Raw genomic sequence first — 14,061 nt, forward strand, 5'->3', positions numbered from 1 at the left:
AAGGTTCATAGATAGATAGATAGATAGATAGATAGATAGATAGATAGATAGATAGATAGATAGATAGATCGATAGTTTTGTTTTCTCTTTTGTTATACACAGTCATGCAAAAAAAATGCCAGGAGTCTATTTTGATCCTCTTCTCCAATTTGACAAGTAAATGCAGTTGTAAAGAATTGCTTCTTTCAACTCAGATCTGTAGCAAAAGTGAAACACTTTCTTTCTAGTAAAGCCTCAAAATTGTGATTTATGCACTAATTTCCTCTCGACTGGATTACTGTAACTCTCTGTACGTTGGCCTATCTCAATCTACACTGTCTCGGTTACAGATGGTTCAAAATTCAGCAGCCAGATTGCTAACAGGAACTATGAAAAGCTGTCTGGTCTCATTGCACTGGTTCCCTATAAAATTTAGAGTCGACTTTAAGATTCCTCTTTTTGCATACAAGGCACTGCTCAATTTATCCCCGGATTATATTTGTGATCTTATTAGGCCATACACAGCCTCTAGGTCACTGAGATCTTGTGAACAGAACAGTCCCTCGTTCATAAATCAAAAGGCGATCGAGCTTTCTCTGTATAGTCTCCCCAAAGCTTTGGAACTGTCTACCTTTGAACATCAGGGCCTCTCCATGACTGGATGCTTTTAAATCCAGATTTATTCTTACTCTCTAATGTTCAAATGATGTTGTGTATTTTGAATAGCTGGTGTTCTACGTTATGCGTGTATGTATTGTATGTATATACATTGATTTTGATACTTGATTTTTTATCTCCATGCATTTCTCTCTTTTTTTTCTTTTCTCTCTTAAATTCTGATTTATTTTTATTGTAAAACACTTTGTATCAACTACAACAGTTGTGTTAAACATGTGCTCTATAAAAAAGAAACTTGACTAATATAACACTTTCAGACACACTAAATTTGGCCCAAGTACTGGGGGACATTTAGTTTTCAAAAGCAGATGTTGATCCCTAAAGAAAAATGAATGTGATTAATTAAAAAGTCCTTAATGATAGACAGATAACGTTATAGATAGATAGATAGATAGATAGATAGATAGATAGATAGATAGATAGATAGATAGATAGATAGATAGATAGATAGATAGGTAGGTAGATAGGTAGGTAGGTAGGTAGATAGATAGATAGATAGATAGATAGATAGATAGATAGATAGATAGATAGATAGATAGATAGATAGATAGATAGATAGATAGATAGATAGATAGATAGATAGATAGATAGATAGATAGATAGATAGATAGATAGAAAAAGAAAGAAAGGTAGAAAACAATATCGAGATTTTAATTGGATGATAAAACAAATTATGATATAACTCAGAAAAAAACTTATATTATGGAAGAAAAAACTGTCCTTCTGGCAAACACGTGTTTCCGGGCTGCCTCTGTTGACTTCCGGGAACATGGCTAACACCGGGGCGGCGGACGACCACTGGCGGAGTGCAAGGGGAGTGTAGCGGAAGACTGGGCACCCTGAGGTTACCAGGCCCTGACAGCGCGGCGACATGAGATTATGAGTCTTTATCGAGATCATACAGAGAAATACGTTAGTTCCGATCAGGCAGCTTTACCTTCACCTACACTGATAATCACTGACTTTAGCTGCTGGGAAAGGAGTCGCGCATGTTGATCAAGCCATGTCCTACTGGATCGCACCAGATTCACGCACTGTATTTTTAGCCATATTTTAGTACAACTCTCAGCGTTTCGCGACACGAAGCAAAACAACCCCAGCTGCAACACGCAGATACTGTGAAATCATCGGTGTAGCAGCTCGTTAGCAGCGCTCAGCTCTGCTCTTCTTCCGGGGCCTCAGCAGATGCTCCATAAATCCAGCTTTTACAACATCATGTCAGTCCCCTTAAAACGTTTATTAAAGATCAGTTTTTGAATGCACACCGCTGTGCAACACAGTCAACCGTCGAATCGGCAATAATCTTGCCAATGCCACCGACTCCTGCGGGCAAATTCATCCTCCTGAACAGAACCTGCACATCCATCCACGCGCCATCCTCTGAGATAAACATGTAAGCCTGCTTTGAACCATCACGCGAGGTCGTATGGCAGCAATTGTAATGTTTAATCTGGTTTATAGTGGTGTATTTTTCAAGACAAATCAAGCTTTTCTGACACGAAACTATTAAAAAGCCGCAAGCGACAAAATGAATGCTAGAAGTTTAGGTCAAACATCTTGTCATTAACTTATTTACTCATCGTCATGTTGTTCCAAACCAGAATGACTTTCTATCTTCTGTGGCACAGAAGATGACGAATGAGAATGTGAGCTGTCAAGCTCCCAAAAAAGCATAATTAAAGTAGTTCATATAACTTTTTATTGTTATTGTCTGTAACCATTATTCTAGTCTTCAGTGTCAAATTATCCAGAAATCATTCTAATATGGTGCTCAAGAAACATTTCTTAATATTATTGATGTTGAAAACAATTATGTTGCTGCTCAATATTTTTGTGTGTGTGAAGAACCATGGTACATTATTTCGATTAAAAAAGCATAATTAAAGTGGTTCATATGTCTATTTTCCAATTGCTGTCTCTTTAAAGGGGACAAATGCTATGGAAATGGCATATCATAGTGACTAGTCCAACCATTGACACACCAACATGAGGACAGCAGATGCATTTAATGTCAATCTCTGTTTACAGCAGTTGAACTTATAATGAAATATTCAATATCCAATATTTCCATTAGTGCCTGTTTGATATCCATTTTTCATTGCTTTAGTATATTTGGTCCCTCTGATCCGATTATGTGAGTGATCACACAACTGTTAAAACTGTTGAAAGATTTGGGGTTGGTTAGGCTTTTTTTTCAGATGATGTTGAAAGTCTCTTATGCTCACCAAGGCTGCATATTGTTACTATTTAAAATAACTGTTTTCTATATTAATGTATTTTGTACTCCAGTCTTCAGTGTCATTTGATCCTTCAGAAATCATTTTAATATACTGATTTGGTGCTCAAGTAACTTTTCTTATTATTATTAATCTAAAGACTAATCTAAATGTATTAATCTTATGTTAACTAAAGTTCCATTTAACCGTTTTTACTTGAGATAGACATTTTTTGTAACATTATAAATGTCTTTAATACCTTTGATTTATTTAATGCATCCTTGGTGAATGAAAGTATTAATTTCTTTTTTTAAATAACCTTACTGACCCCAAGCTTTGGTGTACATCCAAGTCTAGATTCACATTTTATCTGTTTTTAGAGTTTTGTATCTGGATCAACCTCATAATCATAATAATTGTATTGTTGTGTAATGAAAATTCAAAAACGTATATCTTAATTAATAAATGAGGTCTGATTCAGATGTGAGGATGGGATGTCCTCTCCTCCTCTCAGCCCCTGAAGGAAAGGACACATCAGTCTGACAATTCTCAAGTTACCATCTATTTCTGGAGCTGCTCCTGCCTGCTTCATTGGTGTGGAGATGAGTTTCCATAAGTGCTGAACCATAATTTTGCATTTTACTGTGGTTCAGCACTAAAATCTGCTGTATGCAGATTGAAAAAATCATTTGGACTATGAAGTGTTCTAAATAAAGGATATGCTTTCTATTTGCAGGAGTGTTCTCTTGAACTTCACATTTGGACCACCCTATATACCATGCTGGGGCTGCCTGTTCGCTTTGGCCTTTTAACCTGCAGGAGATTCTCCTCGCCCCACCAGCCTTCTCGCCTACTGAGTCTAGGTGCTCTTACTAGTATGTACACCACACGCATGTACAGCGGTGGTGGGGGCAAGCCAGGTCGGCGCATCAGCCTGATGGGAGGAGGGCCGCCCCTGCTGGAGAACCACCATCATCCACTCCCTCCACATCACCCTCATGTCCATCATCCTCAGAGCTACCCACCCGTTTATCAAGCCCGTCTAGATGCCCACCGGCCCCATTACCAGACCCACCAGCACTACCACACCCACCCTCAAGTCGCCCACCTCCCCCCTCCGCACTACCAGCCTCATGCACATTTGCACCACGGCAAGAAGAAGACCTGGAACTTCATCCATGAGAAGATGAGCTACGACACCTTCTTCACCATGAAGCGACTGATCGATCGCTCGCGCACCGTGGATGAAGTCCTCCGCTGGGTCACGCAGAATCCAGGCAAGATCTCGCACAATCATTACCCCATTGCCCTACAGAAGATCGGTCAGCTCCTGGTACTGCTGCAGGCTGGAGGTCAGGCGGGTGGTGGTGGAGGAGCGGGCGAAGGAGCCTTGCCAGCGACCTCTGTTGGAGGTTCAGGGGAGAACGCTATACGACACATTCTGGATAATCAGGACTTTCAGACTCTCTGTGATGCCATTGTCAATGACTGCTCCAAGTTTGACAACTTCAGCATTGTTAACTGCCTTTATGCTGTAGCTGCTCTTGGTGAGTCCTTCACTTTCAGTTCAATGACAATGTAGTCAGATTACATCGACGGAAACTTTTAGCATTTTATTTTTTGCACTATTATTAGTTTATTAATTAAAAACGCACATTTTTGACATTGTCCATGTGACCTCAATCCTTAAAAGGTCAGATTTCCTTACTTCCAATTAGCAGAGTTTGTCCCTGACATATCAGGGAAGGTGATTTACAGGGCTTGAAATGTCAGTTACTTTCTACAATTGTATAATTTTTCATGACAAGTCATGGAGCTTTCTATAATAAATATTACGTTTTATTTAAAAAGCAGTTATGCTCAGTGCAAAAATTGTTCTAAAATATTAGGAAAGTATGTTATTATAATAATCATTCAAGAAAAGAAAAAGAGAAAAGCCTGTACACAATACTCAAAAATATATTTAAGAGAAAAGAAGGTGCAAAAAGTGCTTAGTGGCACAAAATACAATTTCTGTGCCAGCTCAAGTGAATGCTGTTATTAAAGCAAAAGGACATGGAAATACTAAGTACATTATTTTTATGTTTTTTTTTTAATTGTTTAACACAAATCAATAGAACAGTGACCACGGATCACAGTACATTCCAACATAAACCATAGATACATGCATCATCAACAAACAACAACAAAAAATTCATGTTGACCTGCAAAGGTTTTGCCAAAAGATAAGTGAAATCCTGGGACCTATATACTTCATGTCTAAAATGTATCCATTTTCCCTTTTGACCAGTAAGTAATATTTTACAGTGAAAGAAAATCAAATATCACATCACTTTATGCCACTCCGACACTGTTGGCAGTTTATCAAAGGTCCATTTAAGAAAAATGCTCTTACACATTACTGGTGTGCATCTTGAGACAAAACAATGGCACTGATATATTTTAAGATATGTCAGTGCAAGTTACTTTCAGTTAAAACAGCTCAAATATGCTTTTAGTCTGGGCCTAGGCTTAAGCCTTGTCTGTGAAACTGGGGGTTAATCTCCTACAAATCTGTACCCAATAGGCTTTAATATGTATGCATTTCCAAGTGTTTGAATGATAACAACATCTCTTTTTATCAAACAGATCCTTTATAGTGGTTATAGCAACGTCTCTCTACAACATGAAACCATTATCCATTATTCCAGGCTGAAAATCAAAATGTCATTGTATTGGAGTAATAGGTGACAGAGTTTTGGCTTTTCCTTCCCAACTCCTGATTAACTTCCACACATGCAGTGTGTTACTAACAATCCTGTTCTGACCAGATATATTTTAACGTCTAAAACAAAAGGAAGACAGGCCAATGTGATTGGTAAACCATTGCCTAAGTTGAGTGATTCAATGTCCAACCAAACTGAATCTTGATCATCTTCACCCATTCAAAAGTATGCTGAAACTGTGATATCTGGAATCACAAGACATCCTTTATTTCTGGGAAGTTGCATCTTAGTCAATTTTAGTCTTTGTTGCTTCGGTTCCAAATAAAAGAGCTGAACCAGCCATTACTACGTTTAATTATAGTGCACTTTAGAAGAAATGGGATCATGTGAAATAAGTACAAGAAACGAGGCAATACTATCATCTTTATCAAAGCAATCCTTCCTAACATAGACAATAGCAGGGGAGTGCATCTATCCGAATCCTCATGCATAGTTCTATACATTTACTGTAATTTTATATCCTGAAACTTTACTAAACTGTTCAATAATTTCCATAATCACTGGAATATACTTCTCCGGTTGAGTAACAAACAAAAGGATGTCGTCTGCATACAAAGCGATTTTATGTAGTCCTTTATACAAGTATCTATCCAGTGTAAAATTTTGTTAATTAGAATACACACTCCTCTATAATTTAAAGTAAAAGATGCAAAAAATACATGGCACAACAAAGTCTCTCTGGAGCTTCATTTGAAGCAGAGCTTTATTAACCTTTTTATTCTTCAAAAAGGAAATAACTTTTTTTCCAATTAATTGGATTATACATGCCCCGTACGTTCCATCCACAATCAAATTTTTAACGTTTATTGGTCCCTTTCTGTTGAAACATTTCGGTTTCATTTTCAAATAGTTTTATGTCAGCTGAAAAAAATATATCATTTAAATTATTGAAATAAATTATAAAATATTTGAAAAAGCAATATTAATTATTTATTTAAAGAAAAGAAAAAAAACCTACACAATATTCATATAAAAAATCTTTAAGAATATTTATTAAAAGGTTCAAAAAGTGCTCAGTTCCAGTGCAAAATATGTTTCCCATGCCAGCTAAAGTGTATGCTGTTATTTAAGCAAATGTGCTTAGAAAATTGTTATAAAAGTAGAAAAATGTTGTTTAAAATAGTTTTAGGTGAAATACAGCATCTGACACTCCTGTCACTGCTTGATGTGTCATTCAGCCACCAAGTTACAGTATATTTTCTATATCTCTAGTTTCTAGAACTTGACTTTTAATCGTGTGTGCTCTCCATCTCATTTAGGGCTGCCCAGTGACTCTCAGATTGTGCAGGTGCTGGAGGAAGAGTCCCAGGCGCGTCTGTCCCAGTTCAACCAAAAGGACATCTCCATGGTTTTCAGCAGCAGCATGAAGCTGCATCCGTCCAGCCAGCATCCGTTGATCGAGTCGTGTCTCGCTGGGCTAGAGAAGAACATCGAGCGGGAACGCCACCCCCAGACGCTCTTCCTCCTGCTCTCCTACTACCGCACTAAATGGAGAGCGCTGCGGGCGGCGGATGGAGCCTCCCCGGAGCTGCTGGTGGTGAACCGGAAGATCCTGCGGCTGGTGAAGCACACGCTGGCCAGCGTTAGCAGCGTCAGGGACCATGAGATGGCTCTGCTGGATGAGATGCTGTCAGCATGTGCCAGGGAGGCTAGCAACAAGAGCCTCGAGCTTATCTTCAGCTCTCACCTCTTCTACCAGAACAGGCAGGAGAAGTTTGTGAGCAGTCTTGCAGGTGAGTTAATGACACATTTGTCTTCATAAGGTTAGCCTGTCATTTTTTTTTACTAATTCTCTCTGAGCCCTGTAATTTATATATACGCTACCTTTCAAAAGGTCAGGGTCGGTTTTTGAAAGAGTTTAATTCACCAACTATGCTTTTATTTGATCAAAAAATACAGTAAAAACAGTAATATTGTGAAATATTATTACAATTCAAAATAACTGTCAAAAAATCTATCTGTGTGTGTGTGTGTGTGTGTGTGTATGCTTTATATGCTTTATACACACACACACACACACACACACATATATATATATATATATATATATATATATCTGTGTGTGTGTATAAAGCATATTTTCATATAATATATATTTATATATTTCATCTATTACATCAGTATATTTTTCAGCATATTTCTGAAATGTTTTCTATGTATTACATGAGCAATTTCTTTAAGCATAATAGGTGTGCGATGTGTGAAAAGTGATGTATTTAAAAAATCCATCATAAAATGCTTTTAGAAGCCAAAAGATAGACTGTCGTGGTAAACAGAAATTTCTGTTAATAATCTTTTATTATTTAAAATTTGTAATTGTGCCCAAGTCGAAATCTAATGGTGATCTTCCAGCAGGGGCCAAACATTGACCGCTTGATATTTATAATGATAAAATGTTTGCTAAAATTATGCTAGAAATTTCCTGTTGCCAAGAACTGAATGAGGCTAACTTTAAATCCTTTTTTGTCTTTTTAGAGGAGTTGCCTAAAAAGGTTGATAGCATCACGCCTTACACCATGGCCCTCATTGCCAAGTACATCGCTCGCCATCGTCTCAGAGAAACACGCTTGCTAGACACTATCGCTGACTTCTTGGTCAAGAAGGGTGAATACCTGGACAGCAAGGTTAGGCAAATTGACTGGTTTCAGTACTAAAGGGTTGTTTATGTATTTAATAAATAATAAAATAAAATGATAACTGGCTTCCTTTTCTGTGTTATGTAATTGTGTTTAAACCAGTCTATTGTATTTAAGATTTACTCTTTCAATGTTTCATCTTGTCTAGGTGATCCAGAAGCTTGTTTTCCCATTCAGTCGTATGAGTTATCGGCCAGCTAATGAGGCTCAGTTTTTTTCCAAGCTGGAGATGGTGCTTGAACTAAAGGCTCTGAGCTCTCCATTGGCAACTGTAAACATCCTCATGTCCTTGTTCCAGCTGGGACATTTTCCTGGGCTTGTTCTTCACCGTGTCTTTTCTCCATCGTTCATCAGCAATGTCACCAGTGAGTTGGAGTTTGTCATTACTGAATGCGTGTTTTGAAAGCAAGCTAACTGGCATGTTTGTTGAGTGCTAAGAAGACCAGCACTTCTCTCTTGAGAAGATAAAATAGTCAGTCCTTATGTACTCAGATGGTTAATGGCTTCATGTTTGTTTTTTAATGTTTAATGTTTTATTTATAATATCCTAGGCACCCATAAGTAAACACTGAAATTGCTTTGGAGCAGGAAACACTCATGCAAACACATCATAGGGAACATATATCAATGGTGACCTCTGCTGGTGGATTTATTTCTTTAAAAACATTAAAAATGAATTCCACAAAGGATGAAGAAATGTCTAGAAATCTAGAATAAATGTCTAGAAATTAAATGAGCATAATTAAAATTTTGTGCAATTAAATTTCATGTGAAAATAAAGAACATTCTAAAATTATTTTCATGTAAAAATAAACAAGTCTTTGTTCTGTAAATTAAAAATTATAAATTAAATGACTTTTTTTTTTTAAAGCATTTATGCATCATGGCAGTATTTGCTGCACTGAATTTAATTGATACACTACTAATCAAAAGTTTAAAATAACTTTTTTTTCTGTTTTAATATATTTTAAAATGTAATTTATTACTGTGATGGAAAAGCTGAATTTTCAGCATCATTACTCCAGTCTTCAGTGTCACGTCCCGTGATCCTTCAGAAATCATTCTAATGTTAATTGGGTGCTCAAGAAACATTTATTATTATGTGTTATTATTATGTTTGTGTAGACCCTGATTTTTTTTTTCATGACTCTTTGATTAATAGGAATTATTAATGATTATTAATAGGAATTCATTTTTTTTAATTAATTTCAATTGATTTTTTTTATTATTGTGGTTAGTGAAATATCACCCAGACATGTTTTTGTCGAGTGGAGAAGACAGTTATTTCTTTCCCCTCTGCAGGAAAGTTTGAGCTTAATTCTGTTCCATCTTTTTCCATGTAGACAGCCCGTACGCCCTAATCGTACGTCGGTACCTTTCACTACTGGATGCAGCCGTAGAGCTGGAATACAGGGACTACACTGGACCTCGCCTTCAGGACACCCACAAAGTGCTCATGTTTGACCACGCTTTAACTGCAGATGAGGTGAACCGCAAATACAGGTAAGTGACTTTAGAAGTCTGCCAGTATCCTGAAATAGAGTAGTGGCACAAATTTGTCCAGGTTACAGTGAATATTTGTGTTTCAGTTATAAAGGTCTGGTTGCAGAGGCACTCCGGCAGCTTGTTGGCGAGCACGGCTACAAACAAGATGAAGTTCTCGCACCAGGATATTACACCGGTGAATTTCTTTTTGCAATCCAGACATTTGTTGGGTTTTGATGAATTTATTTTGTTCCTCTTTTGCCTCTTTAGGGGCTTTCGCACCAAAGGAACCTTTTCATAGTTCCTAGAACTATTGCTGTAAGTACCTGCTTTTTGGCGTGTTCGCACCGCAGGAACTGGGAACGATTTTTAGTTCTAGGAACGCCTGGGGGAACTAAATTTGCTCCTACTTCAGAGTAAAGTCTAACCCAGCACAATAGGAACTATCAGTGATGTAAGTGTACGCTGATTGGCAGAACGCACCAAACATCAGCACTCGCCATTTAATAAAAAAAGCTGTGTACACAGTCACATACAGTTTATAGCCTATATATTTACTCCACAAACTTACTCTTTGAACATGGAAAACTGTGATAGATGGACCTCTCAACCTTTACTCTAAGGAGAAAATCCAACGTGACTTGGAGGGGACCAAGCCAAACATGATTATGTATTTCTGCTCAGCTAGCGATATTGGGCATCAACCACACGGTAAACGTGTACTGTTTACTTTCTTTGTATAACAGTTCTCTCTAATAACGTATCAGACAGGAGGACTGTTGTAAACTAATGAAGATGGAGATTGGGAGCGCTGTGTGCTCCGGCTCTGGCGTTCTCAGTGCCTTCAAAATAAGTCACAACAACAAGAGCGGCTTGCATCACTTCAGAGTCCTAGTGGCGGTGCGAATGCTACCAGGAAAATGGCCCTAGATCATTTAGATCTCGAGGAACCGCCCTGGTGGCTAGTTCCTATAACTAAGTTCCTATAACTACCCAGTGCAAAAGCCCCTTTTGTCACTTGGAATGAAACCATCTGCTAAATGCATAAATGTAAATTTGTGCCACAAACCTCAAATTCTTTGAGTGCATTTTCATATGAAATTGATGTGCAGTTTTCTCTTACGGCAGATTTCCTGCTGTGGATCGACAGCACAGGCCGCGTCCTCCCCATCAGAACAGGCACACCAGCAGCATCATTAGCAGCAGGTTCAACCCCGTGTGTAGTACTGAACCTTAAATCTCCAGATGGTTCCGGTTCTGTCGCGGCCCTCACTACCGACTTCCATAAGTTCTCCCCCTTTGCCCCGTCACTGGAGGAAGGGGCTGACAAACGAGCTGGAGAGGAGTCTGCCTTCCTCTCCGCTCACATGCGTCCTCCAGCAGCAGCAGCAGCAGGATCTCAGAGGGTCGGCCCTAATGGAACGGTCTCGCTGGACTACAACCCATATTACACCTCTTCAGATTATTACTCGACTCTAGCCAAGGAACACTCTCTGGAGAGTCAGGACAGCTCCACCCTCAGTAGCCCCTCAGACTGCCTGACCCAGACAGGACCCTCCGTTCCAGGGACAGTTGCACCGCAAGACTCCCTGTTCCAGTTCTCCATTGGAAAAATCCTGGAGGATGAGGGGGGTGCTGCGACAGGAGCGAGCACAGTGCCGGACTGTGAGATCACTACGTTTTACGAAAGTGTGTCGTACCCAGAGGGTGGCGAGAGTGATGTAGTGGCCGGTTCTCCACTGCAGCTTCACAACCCTGACAACCCTGAAGCTGACCGGACCACAGGAGAGCAGGTGAAGAGGTCAGTCCTTCCTGAATCATTCAAACTATGTGTCATCTGGGCTTGAATGTCTTGCTCATCATCTTTAACACATTCTTTCTGTCCTTCCTCATATGCAGGGTTATTATGTCTGTAAATGATAAATGGCATTATTGCCATAATTCTGACGTGCTGGTGGGATCCAGGGCCATGAGAGATCGTCACCTGCACTTACTGGGCTACGTTATACTACAGGTGAACACCGAACAATTTAGATTTATTCTGTTATTAATTACTCTGGCAGGCTTAAGATATCATGCTATGTTATGCTGTCTAGTTTATTTAAAACAGTAGAGATTAATTAAAATGTTCTTAATTTTAATAGCAGTATATATATTCTATTCAGCGAGGAAGCATTACATTGGTCAAAAAGTGGCAGTAAAGACATTAATGTAACAGAAGAATTATATGACTAATAAATGCTGTTTTTTTTAAAACTTTCTATTCATCAATGAATCCTAAAAAAGTTAATGGTTTCCACAAAAAATATGAAGCTGCACAACCATTGTCAACGTTGATAATAATAAGAAATGTTTCTTGAGCACCAAATCGTAGCATATTAGAATGATTTCTGAAAGATCATGTGACACTGAAGACTGGAGTAATGGCTACTGAAAATTCAGCTTTGCCATGACAGGAATGAATTACATTTTAAAATATATTCAAATAGAAAACAGTTCTTTTAAATGGTAACAATACTTCACAATATTACTGTTTTTACTGTACTTTTGATCAAATAAATGGAGCTTAGTGTGCTTGTTATATTATAAAACTTTCTAAAAAGGCTATAACTGTTAGTCCTATTAAATTTATCATGTAAAAAATGAAAACAAATACCGAAACTTTGTATAGTGTAAAGGTACCATGGTGCAGTTAAGGTATCACATGCTAGTTCTACTAGTATTGAACAGTAAACTATTGTATTTACATGGCATACCAATGTACTGGAAAAAAAAAATACCATGGTATTAGCAAATATTGTCATCTCACGGTTCTACCTTACTAATGCATGCAGATTTTCTCTGTCTTTTTTTATTGTAGTTGCCCTATCTGGAGTTGGAGAAGCTGAATGGGATTGAGGAAGTGAAGCAGTACCTACACAAAAAGCTCCTGGAGGTTATTTTATGACGACATAAACGAAGCGAGTGTGTGTGTTCATGTGCTTCAGTGAGCATGTGCGACTTCTGCATTTTCAAGAGGTTTTGTTGTTTTCAGAAAGACTATGGTGTATGTATGTGTCTGTGTGTGTATGTGAGCGTCTGTATGTGCGTTTGTACACACAGGATGTGAACAGTCCTTGTTTTCAGGACAAACCATCAGTTGACACAAGGAATCTGGGTGGGTGTTATTGTCATTCTTTAATTATTCAGAGGTCTCCTCTGGGCAAAAATCAAAAAGGTTAATGTAGTAAGTCTAACTGTGCCTGGAAAACAGCTTATTCAACATCATCAAGCATACAGTACTTCCCTCAGTGAGTGATTAAGGACCATTTCATTCTCAATGAACAATATATTCAGCAACACTTCTGAAATGTTTTATATTTTGTCCAGAGTGAGTGTTTTTGGTATATATTCGGGGGTGAGAGGAGCAGGTGGTTAATTATATGTTCCCCAGCATTTTATTTTTTGTTTTTGATGGTGTTCCCACATCCACTTTCATGTCCTCACTGTTATTTTGGTGTGTTTAGGTGCAGGCTTGAGAGTAGGCAATAATTTTGTCTTTTGGGGCAAGTATGAGGAGCATAATATATTTTATGGATGCGGACACAAATGTGCAGAGGTCTGGTGATGAGCCACAGATATTTGTATTTCAGATACTGCCACCACAGCCACTGCTGCTCTTTGGTTTTAAACCTAAAATAATTGAGGGTTTGGGGAAAAATATGGACATATATATTAATAAATAAGTGGAGTTGTTGATTGAAAGTCTTATGATGTGAACTGTATGGAGTTACAGAATAGAAATGTTGGAATGTACAAGAATTATTATATGCAGGAATGGGTTATGTTTATATATTTTATTTTTCTCAAAATGAATGATGCTTTGGTATCATGTGAGGGGGAAAAGCAATTCACAAAGTTGACTGCAGGATAGTTATTAAATTATGTTTTCATCTCCCATGTGGAGAATGTTGCATTTTTAGATTGTGCCTTTAGCATATGGATCTGTCCTCATTGTAATCTTCAGATAAATTCTAAACAAAACGTTTAAAGAAAGTCTTATGAATAGACAAGTCAAATTTAGCAGCAATTTAAAAAATATATGTTAATTTAATACTTGAAAAGAATGTAATCCATGGCATCTAGTTGGATTTGTCACATACATTTTTTTATCCCCGTGACAGGCAACATTCAAGTGTAATATTTAAGTATTATCATAATCTATTTTGCTAAGTACAAAATAAATTTTGCATAGTTTGTTTTAACTAAAGCCATGAAGGTTTGTTCAATCAAGGCCTTGCTTGCCTCTACATGAATATGAAA

The 14,061-nt window shown here is 37.9% G+C and overlaps 1 protein-coding gene across 1 annotated transcript; it reads left to right on the forward strand.

Moving 5' to 3' along the window:
• The first annotated feature begins 1,404 nt into the window (after nt 1-1,404).
• On the forward strand, nt 1,405-13,797 carry fastk (Fas-activated serine/threonine kinase). The gene is made up of 10 exons (XM_056239472.1): nt 1,405-2,050; nt 3,610-4,420; nt 6,898-7,371; nt 8,114-8,262; nt 8,423-8,639; nt 9,618-9,777; nt 9,864-9,955; nt 10,888-11,560; nt 11,659-11,773; nt 12,620-13,797. Exons 2-10 carry the CDS (start codon nt 3,652-3,654, stop codon nt 12,704-12,706), a joined length of 2,736 nt encoding a protein of 911 aa, XP_056095447.1. The 5' UTR covers nt 1,405-2,050; nt 3,610-3,651; the 3' UTR covers nt 12,707-13,797.
• Nucleotides 13,798-14,061: the final 264 nt, after the last annotated feature.

The sequence above is a fragment of the Rhinichthys klamathensis genome, unplaced genomic scaffold, assembly GCF_029890125.1.
Source record: "Rhinichthys klamathensis goyatoka isolate OS25496 unplaced genomic scaffold, OSU_Roscu_1.1 h1tg000566l_1, whole genome shotgun sequence".
NCBI lineage: Eukaryota > Metazoa > Chordata > Actinopteri > Cypriniformes > Leuciscidae > Rhinichthys > Rhinichthys klamathensis.

What these genes read in the sequence shown, in the direction of transcription:
- fastk (XM_056239472.1), top strand. Translation starts at nt 3,652, where the DNA reads ATGCTGGGGCTGCCTGTTCGCTTTGGCCTTTTAACCTGCAGGAGATTC. An exon ending in TTATGCTGTAGCTGCTCTTG is followed by an intron (nt 4,421 to 6,897) that starts GTGAGTCCTTCA and finishes CATCTCATTTAG; the next exon opens with GGCTGCCCAGTGACTCTCAG. An exon ending in GAGGTGAACCGCAAATACAG is followed by an intron (nt 9,778 to 9,863) that starts GTAAGTGACTTT and finishes TTTGTGTTTCAG; the next exon opens with TTATAAAGGTCTGGTTGCAG.